This window comes from Calidris pugnax, unplaced genomic scaffold (genome assembly GCF_001431845.1).
Source record: "Calidris pugnax isolate Ruff unplaced genomic scaffold, ASM143184v1 scaffold36, whole genome shotgun sequence".
NCBI lineage: Eukaryota > Metazoa > Chordata > Aves > Charadriiformes > Scolopacidae > Calidris > Calidris pugnax.
The window spans coordinates 3,683,013-3,705,234 of NW_015090825.1; the positions used below are offsets into that span (position 1 = coordinate 3,683,013).

At 40.4% G+C, this 22,222-nt stretch overlaps 1 protein-coding gene across 5 annotated transcripts in view; it reads left to right on the forward strand.

Annotated features, from left to right (window-relative positions):
* The window catches only part of LOC106886813 (EF-hand calcium-binding domain-containing protein 6-like), a 52,444-nt gene that overhangs the window by 13,796 nt on the left and 16,426 nt on the right, over positions 1–22,222 (forward strand). For all 5 annotated transcript variants that reach the window (XR_001411743.1, XM_014940044.1, XM_014940043.1 and 2 more), the window contains 3 exons: positions 6,355–6,505; positions 9,675–9,865; positions 20,438–20,647. Coding sequence is in view for 4 of the 5 variants with exons in the window: in XM_014940044.1 (XP_014795530.1) it covers positions 6,355–6,493 (139 nt within the window). In the remaining variant the exon portion in view is untranslated. The remainder of the gene's footprint in view (positions 1–6,354; positions 6,506–9,674; positions 9,866–20,437; positions 20,648–22,222) is intronic.

Consider the following 22,222-nt stretch of genomic DNA (forward strand, 5'->3'; position numbering starts at 1 on the left):
GTAGCAGAGGTGCTCCATCCCCCTGATCATTTCAGTGGCCTTCCTCTGGACCCGCTCCATCAGGTCCATGTCCTTCTTATATTGAGGGCTCCAGACCTGCACACAATACTCCAGGTGAGGTCTCACCAGAGCAGAGTAAAGTGGCAGAATCACCTCTCTGGACCTGCTGGGAACGCATCTTTTGATGCAGCCCAGGATGTGATTGGCCTTCTGGGCTGCAGCTGCACACTGCCTGCTCATGTCCAGCTTCTCGTCCACCAGCACCCCCAAGTCCCTTTCCTCAGGGCTGCTTTCTAATACCTCACCCCCTAGTTTGTATTGGTGGCGAGGATTGTTCTGGCCCAGGTGCAGAACCTTGCATTTGCTCTTGTTGAACCTCATAAGGTTCACCTGGGCCCACCTCTCCAGCCTGTCCTCTTGTTTCTATTTGTGCAGCGGCTGCATCCAGCCCGTGTCCTTTCTTCTGGCTTTCTGCAGGGGCTGTGAACCTCACCCTAACAGCTCTGGAGCAGTTTCAGTGCCCTGTGATTGCACACTGTGAGGCAGACAAAAGCCCTGGACATCTTACAATTCAAAACATACTGCTGTGCGCTCTTTTTTTTTTTTTTTTTTGCTTTTGTTGTAACTCACAGGAACAAATCGCCCAAATTAGAAACAGACATTGAACAGTGGCTCTCCAGCTCTTCAAGAAAAATACAAAACAATTGCAAGAAAATATTATTTTTTGGCAATGTAGCTTGATCTATGGTTTTAATCCTCATTTTCTCCACATGCATATTTACTGCTGTGAGTGGAATAATTACTGCTTGGAAATCTTTTATCAGTCCAAAACTGTTGAATGCCTCAATTTTCCAAAAATATGAATCTCAAAAACTGTTTTGATTTTACTTCAGCCTTTACTTTCATTAAGAAGATTTAAATGGAAGATAATAGTGGTGATGAAGAGTGGCACTGCAAGTTATGTATAGTTGAAAAGGGTTCCAGAATTTTTCTGCAATGAGGGATACAAGGTGGACCACATCACACCTTGAAAGCACACCCTTGCAAGATGGAAGGAGCAGTGCTAAATAGTCTTCTGGGACTGGAGGAGATCAATCTGCAGTGAAATCACAAACTGCCTTCAGGATGGTTTTGGCTTTTAGGCTGCTGTATCCTTCTTCCTAGGTCTGATTCTTTTGGTATCTTGCTGGGCTTCGGTACCCATCCTCCTCCGCTGTTGCCCATTTGCAATCACTGGAAAGCTGTGGGTTTTAAGCTGTGGCATATTACAGTAACTCTAAAAACAGCAAACACTCTGTCAGGAGATTTTAAATTTGAGTCGCTGCTGGGAAGTCTATAGGCTTCTAAACATAATACAAGTTAAAACCCAGAGATGTAATTAGCAGATTTTGGATCTCTAGGGTCTCGTATCTAAGAGGAGGTTGAAGGAGTCTGAGCTGGTTAGTCGGTAATTAGAATCATGGAGATTCAAGTGAGTAAAGCCAACTTGAGTGCAATGCAAGAGCTCTCTGACCGACGTGCACCCTCTGCAGCACACTTCTATGCTCTTTCCAATACAAGTTTTGCTTTGAGTGTAAACCAAGTACCACATGGTAACAGAAGCAGAATGTGAAAAAGAGGAGGGAATTAACTAGAAAAATGAGATTTGAAAGTGAGAGAAAAGGTAATAGCTCTTTAGGGGATTTTAGATACTCTGAAACACATTGGCAATATTGCAGTGTCTTTGAAAAGTTTCACATCGTGTTTGAAAGCTATATACAGTGGCTAGATTAATCATAAGGAAGCTCACAACTCTTTTCTGGAATATTACAGGAGTAGGAGCTATCAAAGTTTTTAATGGCATGAGACCAAGCCAGGGTGAGAGGGCAATCCATGCAGCTACAGAGAGAAAGTTGAAGGAATATTGCACTCCCAAGGAAGCTTGAGCTTTTGAAAGACGCAGGTTTCATATGAGAATGCAGAAGAAGGAAACCTTTGAAGAATTTTTGGCTGATCTTAAAATAAAGGGTCAGTCAAGCAGCTATGACGTTTTGAGAGATTCCATTTTAAGGGATCATATAGTGATTGGAATCAAAGATCCAAAGATACAATAAAGATCCCAGAAAAGTAGGATCTGAAAAAAAAAATAGGAAAATGTGTTTAGTCTATCTAGGACAAGCATAATCACAGTATGAAAATATCAGAAGAGGAGCAGGACATGTTGTCTATCAGGAAAGGAAACTAGAAGACAGTTTTGAAGAAACTTTTCAGAACTATCTGCAAGTAGTAGCAAAAGTGAAATATATGAAGACTCACATTATGTCCAGAAACTTAGAAATTTTGCAGCAGCTATAGGAAATACAGCTATTTTGCAAGACCTTGCAACTGGAAAAGCAGAAACAAAAGAAAATACCTTCCATATAAGCTAAAAGCTGGTGCTCAATGTTACCTGCAGGCATACTGTAAAAAATTTGGCTGAGGAATCTCTACATACAAAGAAAGACTATTGAAACTGAGGGTGTCTACTGAGAATCTAATTCCTACTAAAGGATTGTATGAACTTCAATTGAAAATTGAAGATAAAAACAGTAGTTTAAGTTTATAGGCAGAAAGAGCTAATATTTTGTCCAATATATGCCTAGCCCTGGGCTTGGTTAAAGCAATGAGTCTGAGGTAGGAACCATAAACACAGAAGAGTACCCAGAAATCTTTTGTGTTAAAGTAGATCCAGAATATAAAGCTGTATTTTCACAGCAATGTGTGCTGGTAGGAACAATCCTTTGGTCGTGGAAGAGAAGCCTGTAAAGGAGCTAGATCACGTAGGAGAAATGATGGGAAGTTTTAAAGTGGAAAAGGCAGTTAGCAACAGGAAGATCAAAAGGCAAGTTGCTGAGATTGTCCTTACATCCAATGCAGCTAAGTATATGTTTCTTGACAGACACTGTCCTATACAAGACATTTCCAGGTAGAAGGACTGCATATGTTTTTTCAAATGTTAATAAATCTTTACACAAATCGCAAGTTCAGATTCTTCTGCTGAATCCAAAGAAACTCCTTTGCATGACATGAGTTTAACGCTGTGCATGTTTTACACCACAGTACAGGAGATTCTGCTTTCAAAGACTTCCTCTAGGCTTAAAGTTCATTCTTGTGTTTTCACAGGAAAGTCCCTTTACTTGAAGCAACTGTGGCTACTTAAATAGGTACTGAAGATGTTGAGTAGGGAGAAAACCAGTAGGGAATCTGAAAAATGGATCCAAGAGGGCCTGAGAAGTAGGATTAGACAGAAATGCAAATGTAAGGGCAGAGAAATAATATAAAGGATTAACTGGACACAAGATAAAACAGAGTCATTACAACGATGCCATCCACAAAGATAATGGGGGTGTCCAGAGGCCTGTTAGCACGTGAATGTTACAGGAGAGATCGCATCACACGGGCAGTCTGTAGTTTTTGAGTTACTACACAGAATGGACCTACTAGGCTGTAAACCTGGGAAAAGAATTACCCATCACATCACACGGGCAGTTTTTGAGTTACTACACAGAATGGACCCACTAGGCTGTAAACCTGGGAAAAGAATTACCAAATCAAAGGCATTAACAAAGACAACTCCTGGCCTTCTGCATGTTGGCGCTGGAAGAAAAAGTATTCAAAAGATGGTTTAGAGGCGGTATTATTGAAAAAAATAATCAATAGAATTGTGTGGCCTGTGTTTCTAGGGCACTTGTCAACACCACAATTTAAGGCACAAACTGAGAGAGCAGAGCTCTGGCTCAGCTCTGTGATTGTAAGAAGTGTCACAAACTTGTTTATTGATCTGTTATGGTCAGAGCTGACACAAATCACTTTGTAGGCAAAAGAAAGACCAGCTTTGAGAATATAAAAATAGTCCGACTTTAAGTGTTGGGGTTTTTTTAAGGTAAAACCATTCAACAATGAAACTTCAGTTGGGTAAATAATTACTGATCAAAGACATACTTTCTAGAGCACTTGAGGAGTCTACTCTTGAAAACACAAAAAGTGACATAACACCTGGAAATACTATTAAAAAAGAATTATCCTATTTGAGAAGAAAGTGGGCTGCGTTTGGAGAGGCTGTACAGATGGCACAATGCAGGAAGTCATGAAGGTTACCACCTGTTGGATAGTGAGGGCATCTCATACCAAGCCCACATGACCAATTCAGATGAGAGTTTTCTGTGGTTAGCAGCACACACTTCAGGGTTTACAGCACAGTGGTGTCAATGTATTATGATCTGACATGCCTGACAGAGTGCAGGACACTCACAAGGCAGCTGAAAAATGTGACAGAAAAGACCACACCTTGATTCATCTGAACCTGTTGTAAGTATCTGACTTGGGCATTAGCCTAAAATTGCATTTGGATTTAATTTAGCCACAGAGCATGTGATGGCACATGTTGATGCTCTGTTTGCTTGGTTATGGAGTCCCAGAAATTTTTGCCTAGCAATGGTGCCCTCTTCAGAAGCTCTGACCTGAAATGATTTGTAAGGAATGAAGGATATCCAGATATCCTGAATGCAATGGTGAGCTGAGTTAAAACTGTTAAAAGATGGTTCAAGCAAAGCTTGTGGAGCTGAGAAGTGATCCATACTTTCACTGAACTTGAGAGACATGTCATTGAAAAAGGGTTTCTTGGCAGCTGAAAGTTGGTTAAGCAGAGACTCCCAGTGCTCCCAAATTAGTCCATATAACAGTGGAAGATATGATGGGTCTGAAACATATAATAAATTGCTAACAACCCACACAAGTCATATTATAATTCTGATTTTTTAAGGTAGGTGATGCTGTTTGCATAGGCAAGAGTGTTACCTGGACCAAGAGGTCTGTGGAGAAATTACTCTTGGTTCACATGAAGTGCAAAGTCCAAAAGGACAGATTCTTAGGAGAAAAAATTGCCAAGGAAAACCTATTTTTCTTGTAAAAGCTGTACTGAACTTACAGCTTCTTGAGAACAAGTGGAAAACCCAAGGATTCTGCAATGCCGTGAGAGGAAAGACAGCACCAGTGACTGCAGCTGAGACCAGATGCCTCTGAGTGGATCTATGAGAGCTGTGAGAAGACTCTGCTAAAATGCATACGAGGTTTAGCACGTCCTGTGTTAGCCTTATAGCAACTGATTGCAATGGTGTTCATATGAAGAAGACGGTGTAAGGCTCAGGTCCTGGCTGATTGATGGTGGCTTAACAAGGAGCAGAGAGAACTGGTCTGAGCTGTTAGACCCACAGACAGGCTCAGTGAGAGGCTGAGGCAACGAATCATGCTTGGATGTGTGGGTTACACCGTTGATCTGTGTTATCACTGTAATAAGCCTTTTATACTACAAATCCTGACTCTGCAAAGACTCAGCCTCCACGTTCTGTAACCCTAGAGCCATCAGAAAGAGCAATCCCAAAAGCGAATGGTGTACGGCTGTAGGTATTAGCCCAGATCTAAACTGGTCATTTTTGCCATAAGGATATCATCTTGTAAGTGCCACATACACGTAGATAATTTAATGTATACTTTGTAATCTACATCAAGACCAATTCACAACTATTTTAACTTACATTAACCTTAAGCAACTTTGCTAGTTGAAACCACACAGTAAATTGAAGTGTCTGTACCTGCTTTGTCCTCTTGAGCCAAAATACAGAGGCTTTTGTTGAATCGAGAAGCAGAGAGGGATATTGCTTGGGTTCCCAAAGTTTGATCAAAAGGACTCTGATGTCAGTGAAGTGACAGAATAAAGTGGGAGAAAGAGTAAAGATTTTGAGGCCTGAATTTGATCATGCGTAAGAAATGATAAATACTTCACAGAGGTTTTAAGGTGCTGATCCAAAGCCCACGTGAGTCAGCAGAAGTTCTGCTCTTCTTGCCTTGGGCATGGGTCAGGCCCTGCACTGCTCCAGGTTTTGCTCAGATCTAACAATTTGCTGAAATAGCTCTTCTTTCCTATGTCAAAGTTTCAGGAGCCTCAAATTGCAGAAAGTGTGCTGCCAAACCCTTATCATTTTAACAGCTGTACTAAATATTTTGTAACTGAAATCAGGACGTGCTTTAACAGAGAGCACTGTGTTTTGTGGCTGCAGTTCTGAATGGGGAGAGTTGCCAGTTAATCACCCAAGGAGCATTTGTTTACAATGGGAGGCTCAAGCCATGCAATTCCATGTGCAAATTAAACGGGGGGATGTTGGGTTTGAGGTTTGTTTGTGAACAATTTGGCAGTCTTTGAATAAATTATATGAACTTACCACACACAAATAAGCTCAAAATTTTTCTCTGCCCCTCCACCCCTGTTTTGTATATTTGTTTGTATCCTTTTTATCTGATTTAACAAAGGAGCTAAAATAAACATCTGCTCTCTTTCAGAGATAAATTTAGGGATTACTTCCAAGATTTCAATAAGGCCTTTCATAAAATGGATAAAAATAGAGATGGCTATGTAACAGTATGTGACCTACTCAGGATACTACAACAATTCAACTATTACATTGACCATGATCAGTAGCCTTCTAAACAGGTTTGTATGGTTATCTCCTAAGCACCTCTGTGGTCACACCCAGCAAAGCCTATAAGCTCCTACCTCATGTTAAGCATATAAGAAGGTCTGTTAAAACGGGTGGAGATCCCAACATGCTTAAAACTGCATATAAGTGAAAAATCTTTTTAGGTAATTCTGCAGATAATGAGAGTGAAATGGCTTCTTACGTAATAAGGTATGCTTTAAGTATGTGTATTTGTTTGCTAGTTTGTTTTACTTATTTAATTTCAATTTAATAGAGCAATTGTGTGAAACAGATCCTGTTCAAAATAGAAACAGAATTAAATAATCTTAAAAAATAGCAATAACTTTCAAAGATCCAGTGCTTAATCTTAATAAATAGCAATAACTTTCAAAGATCCAGTGCTGCTGCCATGCAAAACTATGCTTTTAATTCTCTGTGCTAATATGCGTAAGAAGAAAAATCTCTTCTGTAGAGGCTGAAAAAACACAAAGAACCTGCTCCAACATTAGGTAGCCTGGGGTTCTCTGCACTGAATAGTCCCCTAAAGGTCATATGCCTGGCAGCACTGGGTTTTGTTCTCCACAGCCTGCCAGACTAGACTTATTTTTTTAAATAAAATTAACAAAGTCTTTTCACAGTTCACCTTTAATTAGGTGATCAACTCTTTATGAATTGAAACCTTGATAGGAATCTGCTGCTTGTTTCTTTCTCAAAGACCTCTTGATGATAAACACCTCTATTCATTGTAATTTTGTGCAGATTATTCCTTTCTTGATCCAAAATAGTCTTTTCTAAATAATACAGAGTAGATTAGCATATGCATTTAGTTTTATTACTAAAATTTTAATGCCCACTTGGCAATTTATTTCTCTGCTGAAATGGTGTTGATTATTTCCTTTTCCACACACTGTCTCCAATATTGGAGCCAGCTTGACACGGGTAGTATGTGGGAGTGCTGTGCAGCTGCAAGATGCAAAATCAGGGCTCTTGAATATTTTTTTTTTCTTACTAGCAGATATGGGGTCTATAGTTAATTTCTTTTCCAGCCTGTTTTATAAAGCTTCCTCTTTGTTTTACTGGCTCTCCCCATTAATTAGACATTCTTGTAACTGGATATTCTGGTGATTGGTAGCTGAGGCATTGGTCCCCAGTGATTTACTGTGGAAACAGATGATAAAAGTACGTTACAGTAATTCAGTCTTAAAGAAGAAAATCAGGGTTGTGTAGTGGGTCCATCTCCTCTGTCAAATCTTGCCTCTCTAGGGCTCGCTTTGACCATAATTCTAACAAAAAAGATGAATGCAAGATTAAAAAAAGTCCAGCCTTTTCCCTGCAGCATAGGAATTGTCTACTTAATACATGGGTGTAAAGAATCCATAGTTCTGATAATTGGCTGTGAAATTATTAGATTTTATTAAAATCCTCTCCATAGATGGTAACTGAAGGTCAACCTGGAATAATTCCATGGGAGCCACTGGATCTGTAACAAAAACACTCAATGTATACTGTACTCTGGAGACTCTCTGATTGTCTTTCAGTGGTAGGAAATTCCATAATCTGACTGCACTGGCTTTATACTAGCTAAGCAAGAGCAGAGCAAGCCCCTGCTGTTGTAACCCTTGTGGTGATGAACCCTACAGGCTCATTAGATAGTCTTGAAGTCCTTGTTTAACATATACCAAGTGTCTTTTCCTTAAGTGATCACAAGTCACAGGACATTGGAAGAAAGTAGCTCTTCATGTAATGGTTAGTGCTATTCATTTTGTCTTAGTCTTCCATGCTAAGTAACTTTATTTTCCTCTATTTTCTGCGTATGTAAAGCTTGATTTAATTCCAGTCTTTTTATGGTAAAATATCTTTGAATAAAAATTAATTTAATTTGGTAACAAAGTCTTCTGAAAAAAAAAAATAATAATCCCTAAATCATATGCAAGAGCTCATCTTTCCCCATGCTGATATTTGATGCAAAAATATATTCACTGTTGTTACCTGGAGCTATCTGTAGTCAGCTCTGTAACCCACTGAATTTCCGATGTGACAGAACATGAAATTCCCCAGTGTCTGTGATCCAGCAGATGTTTCGGCTGACAGACAGAAATTTGGGAAGTTCTGAGTACAGCCTGCAGAGCCCGTGGGTTGGGCTCCTAGGTACAGCCTGACCACAAGTGATCAGGAGAGAAACCCCCACTGGAGAGAAACCCTCACTGGACGCAGTGTACCACAAGTCCATGGCAGGAGCTGCTGGGCCAGATGTGCAGGCCCTTTGTGTAGCTCAGTGGACACACCAAAGGAAGGAGGACCAGTGCCTGAGACACCGTGAGGCTGAGTCCTGCAAAGAACTGGCAAAATAGTTCTCTAGTGGCCCGTGAAACCACGCAGAGTGAAGTACAGGGTGAGAGGGAAGGTAAGACCTTCTATCACAAACATAAGGAGAAGCATCGTATGGAACCTGTTCTGGTTCCTCCCATGGTAGATAAATCATGAGTGAGTACAGACCTGTGCTGGTACATCCACGAAACGTATCACTGGATGTCCTAGCTTGTGTCTGGTAACAGCTTACCAGGCTGTATGTGGTTCTGCTGTTTTCTCTCAAAACTGTCATGAACACAACATATTGGGTGGCTTAAGCAGCACTTCAGCATCTGTGAGTCAAAGGTATTTTTGTAAAGCAGAAAGTCAAAGGAAAGTAGCAGCACTTAGCACACTGAACATCTACTCCTCAACAGAGTCAATCAAACTGTGTTTACACTGTGACCTGAAAAGGAGATTCAAGGACAAGGTTGGGAGCCTACATGTCCTCCAGCTTCCCTGGGGATAGTAAACTCAGCAGTAGATTGGGATCAAAATATTATGCTGTGTTTAAAGAGCACAAAGTTAATGCTGGTGTACTGGAAGGTTGTGGACTTGCGCCCAGGCTAAAACGGGTCTCCTCTTAAGCCTCTGGAGGTTGGCCTGGCCCTGCATCTGAGAGCGTGGTTGCATTTAAATGACAAGATTGGTGGCTTAGACCTGAGAGAGAGCTTGGGCTGCAACTAAGAAAATTTATACACTGACAGCACAAGTGTGTCCTGAAGCACTGCTGCAGTACAAATACTACATCATAATAATTAATCAATACAGACAACAGTGAGACAATTATTTAAAATCATTGATATCTCATTCTGTGTTTTTCCCTTTGCTTAGGAATCAGCATTCATGACAGCAAGCTCTCTTATTTTGATTTCCTGAGAGCAATTGATGATGGCAGAGCATGTAAATACCAACAGAGACAAAAGCAGGCTGCACCACCTGCAAGCTTTGCAGCACTCAGCTTAGAACAGGCCCTAATTAAGATAAAAGAAATAGTTGCATCATCTTTTGATTTGTTGTACGAGGTAAGTTTCATGTGGTCACTGCATCTAATTTAATGTCTTTTTTTTTTTTTTTTTTTCTGTGCAGCACTCAGCTTAGAACAGGCCCTAATTAAGATAAAAGAAATAGTTGCATCATCTTTTGATTTGTTGTACGAGGTAAGTTTCATGTGGTCACTGCATTATTTTATGTTTTTTTTTTTTTTTTTTTTTTCTGCCTGGCTGGGGACTTAACCCAGAGGCTTCCAAACTTTTCTACTCGTAATTATCTCTACCAATAACCTTGGCTTATGTAGAAATAGCATCTTTTGACAACTGCAGACTTTTTAATTGATTGTATTCTGGTAACTCCACGAAACAAGCGTATCAAATCAATCCTAGAAGTTTTGTGAAGGTAAGGATTGGAAAGGAAAAAGGGAACAGCAAATTATCAGGACCTTCCTCCCTTCCCAAAACCCCTTTTCCTCCTCCAGTCATCTGTAAGTTATGTCCCAACCTTGTAAATATCACGTCTTTCAAATAGCTCTGTTGAGTTTCCTAAGCTGAGACTTTTTATAAGTAGATATAACGTGCTACTGGAGGCAGGCGTTGTGGTTTGATCAGATGAAAGGATCGTGTAGCAACTGAGGATAAAGACACATGATCGGATGTGAGCACATTCCAGTGGCTGCAGAAGTTAGCACCTGTCAGCTGGGGCTCTGCAACTGTCTGCATTTACACTCTTGGCTGCTTCTGATTCTGACACAGACAGATAAGGTGCACTAGCTGTCGAGCAGCAAGTTTCCTGGTTTTCCCACCTGTAAAACGAGAACAATAAAAAGAACCCCTTCTCTCTAGAATTTTGAAAGCCCTGAACGAAAAAATGCCGTATATTAAGTAGCCCTAGACTGTTGTGTTGGAGTCTACTGAAATGCAGCAGCCTCTAAGAATAAATAATTCTTGGTGCCACAGTAAGATTGTTTTCATGCATGGGAAATAATAAAAAGACCTTGAAGGAAATGCTGCTATCACAGGGAAATATAGAGCCATCTCATCTGCACTGGCAATTTCAGGTCCAGTTTAAGCTCATGGCTTTAGAGGCAGGCTTATGATTGCAAAGATGGTCTTGCTACCACTGTATCTCCAGCAATGTGGTCCTCCTGCCTGCCTTGCTTCAAAACCAGTTTTCCTCTTCCTGCCCAATGACCCTGGGCAGGGAATTTCAACCTGACAAAAGTCTGATCAGCTGAGTATGGCCATGGAAGAGCTGCTGCCCACACAAGGGAGGGGAACAGTGGCTGGGAAGACGATGGGGGTAGAAATTCCCTGTCATCAATGGCTGTATTTCTGAAATCTCAATTTTTGGACTCTGTCTGGCAGTTAAAAAGAATGCAGACTTCCAACAAAGACATCGCTAGTGATGTCACTGGTACAAGCACCCCCAAAAATGTATTACCATGGGAGACGCTGTTTCTTGACAGAAATCTCTTTTCACACTCTGGAGACTCCTGTGATATTCGTAAACTTGTTGGGGCCACATTGCCTTTTTTGGCCACATAGGCTAACTATTGAACAGGATACTGAAATATTTATACAATCATTTTACATTTTTCATAGTAAGAGGAAAAAAAAATCCTTCCTGTGCTCTGCATTATTAAAAAAAGAAATAGATAAATTCAATAGCACAGGTTAGTGTTCGTTAAATTTTTATAGAAGACAATATCTGTCTTCTCATATCTGCGTGTCTTGGGAATGGAGAAGGTCACAGTTTTGTCTTCTGAGGGTATGATTTGAAAATTACTTTTAGCATGAAAAAATCATCCATTTAGTCCTTTAGGATATCATTTGTTGGTTAATATATTTTCAGGAACCAACAAGTTTTCTCCATGGAGAGCCAAACTCTGTCCACCATGCTGTGGAAAAGCAGAACTTTTCCTTATTTCCCTTACATGAGAAAATAAGGAAGTTCTCAATTGTTTTCTGAGGCATTTTTTTGGGTAATAGTTGCTGCCACCTATGCGGTCGGGGACCCTAACGACATAAGCTTATAATAAAATATTTTGTTAGAAAGAGGCAGATCTGAAAGCACAGTTCCTAGAGTCCAACTGGTTGAAAAAGCCACAAACCCGTCATATCCCATCCATGACATTTCTACAGCTGGATATAGACCTTTGACATTTCATAACAAATAGTTTAAGAGTTAGATGGGTCCTCTCTGTCAGTATAATCATTTCCCATGTATTTTCACCAGACTCAGTGCAATGCATACTATATACTCAATGCTTTCTTTTCCCGTAAGACTTCCAGTTTGTAACACAGATCAAACTTTCATATTACAGAACAAAATAAACGGAATCCTTGTGTTCAAGGGATTCCTTTCCATGTCCTTTGGATATGGTAGCACTGGTTTTGCCAGTCAACATGATTCTGTCTACTGGGGTGGGGTGTGGGAGAGAGGGAAACAAAAGGCAGATTAAATATGCTGAGTTTAATTTAAAATATTTTAATTTAAGTCAGCCCTCAAATATTTTTGTTTACTCTCTTGTCTTAACCACTGCTTTTTCTGGAATATTTGGATACTTGATATAATGCCTTGTCGCTTTTACTGCAGGTTGTTGTTTGTTTCCATATTTATATTTACATGTGGCACAGAAATACAGGCTATTTTGGGCTTATTTCAACAATTGCAGCACATTTTTAAAAGAAATGAAAGCTTCAAAATAAGTGGGATTCTGAGAAATGTGGTTTGTTTCTTCACGTGTAAAATACCTAAAAGTAAAAGGCATATGGGTCTTAGGTATTTCCATGTGAACTGCTAAATGATCCCTAAAAACAGCTTCTTTTTTGGAATGTTTAGGTCTATTTAAATAACTTGAATTCTTCCTTCTTGGGCATTTTGTCTTACTGTGTTTGTAAATAGCAGGAACCTTATCAAAAGGTGTAAGGAAAAGACATGAAGACATCTCTGTCCGATTTTTAATTTCACAGTCCTCCCCTTTCCTCTGGCTTCTCCCCCCTTTGTCTGCCTTACCCGGCAGGGACTGGGAATAAGTAGATCTGAGGGTGCAGGAGTCCAAATGACATTGCCTTACAGCTCATTTCTGAACTTGGCTAAGGATGTGAAAGCTGGTTACTAGCTGGATACAACACAGTTCTAAAAAAAAAAAAAAAAACAAAACAAAAAAAAAACAAAACAAAAAAAAAACAAAACAAAAAAAAAACAAAACAAAAAAAAAACAAAACAAAAAAAAAACAAAACCAAAAAAAAAGTAAGTATTAACTTGCATCTTATGTTGTAAGAAGTAACTATGTTTCATTTCCAAAAGTATATGCTCGAAGCACAAATAAAATGAGAAAAATAATAATCATCACCCAATGGAAAAGCATATAAAAAGCCTACCACTTTATTGCCATGGTGATAATAGAATGTTGTGCTAAACAAATCTGTACAGAGCTATACGGTGATTAAATCTTGTGTCGTAAAGTAGGAGCTGGAAAACCAGTGAGAGATCTGTCTCAGCCTCTTCAAGTCCCGAGTCAAAGTCTGTAAGGCTTCAGATAATTTCGGAGGAGGAGGAGGGGAGACCACAGGTTTCAAATGAAGGAGGATCCATAAACAGCTCCAGACGTTTGTAACCTGTTACAGGCTTGGTAGAGGGTTAGAGAGTTTATCTATGCGTGTCAGGTACCAATAGGCATAGCTTTACCAAAGTGCTTATTCTAAGTGTAGCTTTATTCAAAATTTTATAAGGTTGCTTAAATGTATTTTATTCTCTGTAAATTTAGCATTAATATTTATAGTTGTGCAACTGTTACTTTGTCCTTAGTGGCAGGACTACATTTACTTTTAGTTATTTTTAAAATAGTTGGGTATTTTAAAATATTTATATTTGCAGCTTATTAAAATTAAAATGCAGTCTTAACAGATATAATAGATTGCACGGTTCTCAAGTGTAAAACAGTGGAATACATTGTATAGGTTAGAAAATGCTGCATTTCCGCTTTTCCTGCTTTTATGCTAATACAAATTCGCTAAGTTTCAACTGAGTCACAGCAGCACAAAGACCAATTGTATGAAATATAACATATCCATGTAAATTATTTTAAGAATGTATTTGTGAGCTGTAATATTGACCCAGCAGGAAGCTTTCCTGTTAACTTTAGAATAGGAAGCTGCTTTTGTTAGGCAAGGGTTTGCTGTAATGTCTTCTCATCCTTCAAGTAGGTGCTAAGCCTCCATAACAACTTGACAAGCTGCACACTCCTGGGATCAAACTCCACAAGGGTGTATGTTTTGACATAAAGACTCTTTAACAGTTAGTCCTCCAAGACGCTAAATACTTTCCACCTCAACTTCACAAAAAAATAAGCTATGTCCACATCTGTCAGGAGGTACTCAGTCCATGACAGAAATGGAGCCTGTACTGCTTTTTTTTCCTCAATATTGGGAATTCACCTTGAACAGTTTTCTGTGCTGTGTTAGGGTCAAAAGGGATAAATCCATCATTAAGCGCCCAAATTAATCCACAAGGGAACATTTTCGAAAAGACTAAACAAATGCGAACCAGGTTTTGCAGTGCTGGTTCAGCTTCCAGATGCTCTCCAATCTCATGTTTTCATTTTGGGTTCGACCCAAAATTTCCCATGCCTTTGCAATTCCATCCCACCCTGGGTTCGCACGTATTCCTGGGCTCCCGTGCAGGTTCTGAGAGGAGGCTGGTTGTTAAATTATTCGCTTCATCCAAACACGCTACAATTTTGGCCTGTAAAGTAACGTATCTAAATTAATGAGGTATGCAACTCATTCAGGCACGTTAGGAAAACTGATCATTACGCTATACAATTTGATCACTGAAGTATATTAAAAAAGTAACAAGTAAAGTATGTAGCTTGATCATTAAAGTATGGAAAATTTACTGAACTAGTAAAGTATGAGCCTGGGATGACTTTTGTCTCGAATGGCACCTCATAAATAAAACCCACAACCACAAAGGCAAACATTCACAAACCCAAAAGCCATACAGGTTTAAGTTGTATTTTTTTTTCCTTAGAAAACAGCTGAATAAGGGGAGTTGAAAGAAATCTTGTGGAAATTATTTCTAAATGTTTTATGTGTCACATGGATCTTTTGATGTCTTTGACATATGTTGATGAGCTTTAAATTCTGATTAACTATCTAGAATACACCCTACAGCAGCTGTATGTGAGCAGGATGCCCACTGAAATGCAGCTCTGTAGAGGTCTGGGTCTAGAGAAAAATAGAATTAAAGAAATATAAAGTGTTTTAAACAATATTATTGCATCTTAATATTCAAATAAGAAAGAATCAAAGTTATGGCATGTAGCTTGGGTGTTGCTAAGCAAGTGCAGAAGAGCTGAGGAAGGAGAGAGAGGATGTTTTCTTAGATGGGGTGCTGTTAACCACCAGTGGACTCTCCGAGGATATTTGGAAAAGTGCAGACCATGGAGATAGGAATATGCATCATGAACTTTTCTTGACTGACCTGCCAGTCTTGTGATTGATAAGGCTTGAGTGGAGCTACTCTGCATTAGAATAAGTGGCTAATGCAGTCCAGCCTAATGAAAGCTGCACCTGAGGATCAGGCACACACACACCACCCTCCCCAACCCCAAAATAAAATGTACTCACTGTGAGCTTTTTCAGATGTGGAAGGGGAAAAAAAAAAAAAAGAAAAGTAAAGAACGTATTAAAAGTGATAGTTCAGGGTGTGTTGGTCAGGTCTGAACAGCAAGTTGTCTGTACAGGTTCAGCACAGCTGCACTGTAGTGGGGAGTATACGGGAAAAGGAGGGATGATGATCAGGGCAAATAATTTGTTGTTTAGCCTTTCTGGAGATGAGTGGTTTGCTGTAAGCTTAGTCAACTGTCAAATCCAGCAGTGAGTAGAAAGAGATCGGTTCAGTTTGAGGAGATGGTGGGGAGAAGGGACAGATCATCGTTTGTGCCCATTCAAGGGCAGGAATTGAGATAACTGATTTACCCGCAAGTGATGAAAGGCACTGAGTGCAACACTACAGTGTGTCTGTTGTAACTGTACAGGTTCAGAGCTTAAAAAAAATCCCATGTGACAGAGAGGTGACATCCCCACTCTTTCCACAGCCTTGCTTCTGAGATCCAGCACTGTTACTAACCCAGCCCTTGTGCACTGCATCCAGGTGTGGGGAGCCGAAGTTTGTTTTAGTGCCATGACCTACCTGTGAAATTACGCCAGGAATATGTAAGGACCTGCTCTACAAAGGTGGTGCTTTTCCCTGTCCTGGGGGTGAGAGTTTTACAGGTTTATTCGTTATTCGCTCTCCTCATTTGTTGAACATTTAAGGCCTCCTGTTGTGGGCCACTGATTTGACCAGACAACTGACTGTCATCAGTCATGACCAATTTCACCAGCGGCAGTGATCAGCTGGCAGGCTTGTTACATCCCTATCCTCAGCCAGCAGCACCACAGACTTTGTCTGTCCCCGTGTAGAACAGCTGTGCTCCAGGGAAACACCCCTTCTGGACACCTGCATGTTTGCATCTATTTTCCAGTATTACATCTGCCTCAGGCTGAGAAATGTTAAAGCTTTCCTTATGCCGTGACCTAAGGCCATGTTTCTCCTTATCCATGGTGAAAATGGTTTGAAAATTCACCTTCCTCGCCCATGCTCTTCTGCTCAGTGCCCTCCCCATGACTACAATGTGCTGTCCCTCGTTGTGCTGGGATATCTGTTTTGGTGTCTTTCCCCATTGACAATGCCTACCAAAGCTGTACCTCGCCTTCCTTCTCCTTAGCCATGAAGAGAAGGGTCCAATGGAATTTTAAAATGGCAAATTGTTCCTTGGGAAGGAAGCCTTTCTTTCACTCTGTGTTTACTAAGAGGGGTGGAAAAGGCGAAAGCAGGGATTATGGAAAGTAAGGAACGTAGTATTAGGCCATCAGATGAACCGCTGATGGACCAGACAGTGGTGGGCAGGCAGAAGCAGGGAAGCCTTGCTGTGACTCCTGCTTCTCTACCTAGTCCTACATAGGCTTCATATTTCATCTTTATTTAATACAACAGTCATTTTAATTACATTTAGAGGACCGTGGCTTTTTTCTAGACAAAGCAGAGCTTGGCACATGGGCTACCTTTGACTCATTGTGTCAAATTGTGTCAAACCATTGAACGCCGTTACATATTCTAAACACTACCAAGAGTATTTTATCCTGGAAATGTGACCTCGAAACTTGAATCTGTCTGCTGCAAACCATTGGTCTAAAGGAAAACGGTACATTACAGAATGACCCTCAATGGAGTTTTCATCTTTTATTTATAATTGGGTTTATTATTGCAAGCTCCTGTTGCACACCAGCTATCAAGTCCTCAGCAGGCGTAAATCAGCAGTCAGGTTAATGGAGCTAGACTGATCACTGCCAGACGAGGATACAGCTCGACTTGTAACCCAGCGATAAAATACAAGCTTCTCTGTAGTGCTGGGACTGAGACCTAAAACTGGCTGGTGAATTGCTGGTTACCCGAACACGAGAAGAAAAATGCTTTTCCACCCCAAGCCACGCTCAGACAACTAACTCTGCTGCTTCTACACATCTTTAGGGAAGAGCATTTATGGAAAACAACTTGGAGATATGTGTTGTTAGGGTAAAGGAGTGCCCATGGTCTAAGCACAGAAGCCTCCAAAACTGTGTAAGCTGTCAAAAGGATGATTACTTCTGGCAAAGGTCATTCTCATGTACAAAGAGGAGAAAGCATCCTTTTTCAGGGGGAGATACAAGGGCATTCTTGTGTAAGCAGTTTCCCAAGACCTTTGCTTTCTGAGTCTCCCCAGAAAGGGAGAGAGGTCAGACTTGTGACAGGGCAGGGAAGAGGACCAGAGAAATTGTCATTTATCTTGATGTAGCGATTTACTTTTTAATTAAGAATTCCTCTTAGTAGAAAATTCTTCCTGAAATAAGAAGGAGCTGCAAGAACGGAGCTTCACTGAGCAGGTGTGGGTGGCGGAGCCTTCTTTTATTACTAATCAGCATAGTTATGCCATTTATAGAAAAGGACATGAGGCTGTGCAGGGAACTTTCTGAAGAGGAAAAATACAGCCCTGCTTTGAACAGCGAGTGTGCTGCATAGGGTAGCCCATAAGAAAAGCCTCGTAATAATGCTCTCCCTCTCTTGGTGAAAGTAGGAGGTGAAAGTGGATTTACATGGTCCTCCCAAGCTACAGAGCTTGAAGGGATGAGTGGAGCACACGGCAGCGAATGTCAGGAGATCAGCTAAAAGAGAAGTAACCCCTTTTTCACCCAACAAAAAGCTCTTCTATAAATGATCCGTAAGCACTACTGAGAGACAGGATACACAGCTCTGAGGCGGCTTCATTGCTGTTGCTCCCTTTTGAGGCTGAAGTGAGACATAGCAAAGCTAAGAAAAGTACCTGTGCTGTGTATAGAGTTGGTTTCAAATGGAGAGATGGTACTTAAATGTCCGTATGCCCAAACCAGATTCTGAGAATTTAGGTTCCAGCTCTGTTATTTTAGCTAAAGGTGATTATTTTGGCTGCAGATGGTAGAGTTACAGATATCCACTGAATGTACTAACTGCATGTGGTAAATGAATATAACACTATAACTGAATACAAAAGGTTTCTAGTTTCAGTCTACGGTTTACAAGAAGTACAAGTGGCTTATTTATTTATTTATTGACTCCAACCATTTTAAGATCAAAGGGCTTTAGGCCTCGTGACATAAACAAAAAGTTCTTGAAATTAAATATGCTAGGAAAGCTTGCACTCCCAAAATATGGTTCTTTAAAAGGTTGCAGTGCAGTAACACTTTCCCTATGTCTTTGGCTTCATTACAATGATTAAAAGCAGCGGTGCAGTGTGTTTTAGTTGCAGTAATGGCAGGCAGGCAGAAGGTGCACCCAGTGCTGGACCGTGCCTGGCAATCTTCATTTCCTGACTGCAGCACGGACCAGCTTCCCCGTCTGCCTGCGCGATTCCACTTCTCATATTTCTCCTCCTAGTAATAACGCAGACCTAATGTCTATTCCACACGTATGTTTTATGTAAAGCAAGGTTAATATTGAAAAGCGTTATTTGCATCTGAAGATAGTGGAGCCTTTTCTGATTATGAGGCAGGTTTCTCGCAGTTCTGTAAGAAACATATTTTCTTTTCCATCCAGTTATAATGATCATGTGAGACGTGACAAGGAAACAGGAGTGCAGGACCAAAAGCCATCTGTTTCTTTTTTGGTATTTCATATTGCACGGAGCAAGAAGGTGGCAAAGCTCATATGCTTAAACATGGGGGTATAAAATATGATGGTAACATTTAGCGTGCTGTAAAGAGATGTCTTTGAACCAAAACCAGATATTTTTTTGCTGTTGTTTTACCAGCAATTCTTACCACAGCTATAGTAAAACTGGCTGCCACTTGTGTTTGCGAAAACTTTGCTTTCAAGATATTTTACATCTTTACTTTAGACAGTGCAGTGGGTGGAAAGTCAGAAAATAAGTAGTTTCTTCTTCAAAATTCTGATACTGTGGTTTTTTTTATTATTATTCCACATTGTGCCATTCTTGAGACTAATTTTATAACTAAAAATTGGTTTCATTTTAAAAATTGAAGTTTGCTGGAGGTTGAATGTAGATGTTGAATAGACTTCATTGCTATTTAATTTTATGAAATGTAGCTTTTTGCATGCATAGTGAGAATTCTGGTGTTCTCAGGTATGCCTATACCAAAGCTTAGAGTGCTTTACTTTGCAGTTTATTCCAACCAACTCTATTTTGTCCTTTTTATTTCTGCTTGTCATATGACCTTTTACTGCATTTACTCAAAGTGTCGATTTCTACCCTGCAGAATGATGTATAATGCGGGTTTAGTTAGCCATAAGCTCCCATAGGAGGTTTTTGAAGCCATACACTGGTGTTAGATTTGAAAGCAACACACTGGAAAAAAAAGGGGGTTGTGCACATCTTGTGCTAGCATTAACACATTTGTACCCAACCCCCTTTCCTCTCACAGATTCTGCACCTTTGCAGCCTTCCACTGCATCGTTTAGCTGCAGTATCTCTACTGTGGATGACCGGATTAAAAAGTACCACCATAAATATACCTGGAACTTAGAAAGGAAAGGGAAATAATTGCCCTCTCTTTCATCTCGGGACTGAAGTGCCTTTCCAGTCAAAGAGATTTCCACTGCTTGCTAAAGACTATTCAGATGAGAAGAATACGTTTGGGATATTTGGGCTAGTTAGCTCTCACTTCCCTTTTTTTCTGCATTAACAGAATAGCCCTCTTTGTAAGATCACCCAATTTTTTAGACCTTTGTAAAAGTTTAGGTCAGTCTTGGAATCCTGTGCTTTTGTTGGCCTGTCACCAGTTGGATCACGTTTATAGAGAGTCTATTTTTTTCCCCTTAACTACTTGCATAGCCCCTTCTCTCTTTTGTGGTGCAAGCCAGAATTCCTGGAAGCAGGTTTTACTGCCTGCGGGATCTCGAAGGCTGCCTTCTCCACGGACATTTCCCTCTTCGGCTGGCTGAATGCCATCCCGCGATGCCATAATGCCATAATTTATTCAATGGATCCATTACTGATTCTCTGTGTATGTTTTTTGTCTAGACTGAGGAAGGGCGAAAAGTCATTCCGCCTAAATCTTCTTGGGAGCTGTCAGAGAGAGGCATCCTCTCACAGGTACAAGAAGTAGTGACTGCTGGCTTTGACACAATTGCACAGGAGCTTAAAGGTATTGCCTCTTCAAAAGATAATACAGTATCAAAAGAGGAGTTCTGGGATATACGTACCCGACACCAGCGGCTGACTGAAGAACAAGTAAGAACACCATATTATTTTGTCTTGTTAATTTAAGTGTACAACTGGGTAAATTGGCTATGGTTAGAGACATGTGTTTGCATATTGTTGTGTATAGGCAAGGAGTTTAAAAATTTGGATGAAATGAAAACGTTTTAAGACTATCATTCCATGAACATTTGTTGCTACATTTGTGGAAGCTTATTTTTTTCCTTATCTCTGAGTATGGTTATGAACTATAATAATCACAGGCTTTCTAAAGCAAAGTCATGGAGATGCTATTGCTAATAGCGAAGGTGTGAATTTACAGTGCAGTAGTTCTCTTTCACTAGCTCTTTATCTGTATATTTGCTATTTTAAAAGTTTCTTTTTTCAGTTTTAAGTTAATCCACTTCCAGTTGATGGGGGAAAAAGCCTTCTCAGCGTGAAATAAAAAGTATTTCCATGGGGAGCTAATGCAAATTCCTTTTTCTCAGTAGCTATTTTGTCCTGCCCTCCTTGGACAAAGAAAGGGGCAAGCATTTGACATTTCCCGGGCACCTCTCGGCTAAAGGTCCCCCCACATTAAAGATTCCCTCAGATTAGCAGAGTTTATGTAACCTTGAATTTAGCTTGAGTGACTGAAGTCAAGGTGTGAATATGGCAGTACAACCCATCTGATTAGCCCAGTGCTAGTCTCAGAGGAACCTGAAAGGCCAGTCATGAGATTCTGCTTCACCTGAACTTAAATTGCAAGGGCCATTTTTTTTATCTTTGCTAACGCTAGTTCCATGTGATGTTTTCCTTGTCCAATGATTGGGAAAATAGCAAAACGGGGGGAACCTTGACTAAAAGATTTCAGATTTTACTTAACAGCACTCTAACCTTCATGCTCACGGTTGCGTCAATGCCGTTTGGTAGCAAACTGAAAGACAAGACAGAGAGCCTCCAACCTCGTACACATGTCTGCACTACAGAAAATTATTTCCACACTTTGCACATTGCAGATATACCCTCTGAGTTCTTGGCCCAGCATTTGTGACTATAAGTTGCAGACAGGAGCAGGGCCTGCTTGTAATTACAGCAAAGGGATGGAACAGCCTGCCATGTTATCAGGCAATGCTAAAGTTGCAGATGAAAGCACTGGAAAGAAAAATATTTCCATTTCCCCCTTGAAAATAGCAGAAAAAAACCCACAATGGTCTGTGTGCTCTATTCCTCATAGCCACACCTCTGGTGAGGTACCAAGTGCAAGTGCCAGACCTGAAGCTGGAGCCTCAACACCAGGTGAAAGCAGGAGTGAGAATGTGGGGTTACTCTTTCCTCACCCCTGTGAACTGAGCAGAAGTGACAGGTTGAGCTGGTGGCTGAGCCCTGGCCGAGGCAGAAGAACTCATACCTTCCTGAGCTGTGAAAAATCCCTTGGTTTCTTTCTTTTTTTGGAGGCATTAAGGCAGGCGTCTCAAGCTGAAGAGTCCTCCAGACTAGATCCTGTCTACTTTACTCTCAAGAAGAAGCAAAGGGACACAGGAGCTATTTTATACTTAAAAGAACCTCAGACAAGTGAAGAAAAAAAAATCTTGATAGAAACTGTCATCCATAATAGCAACGAGAAGC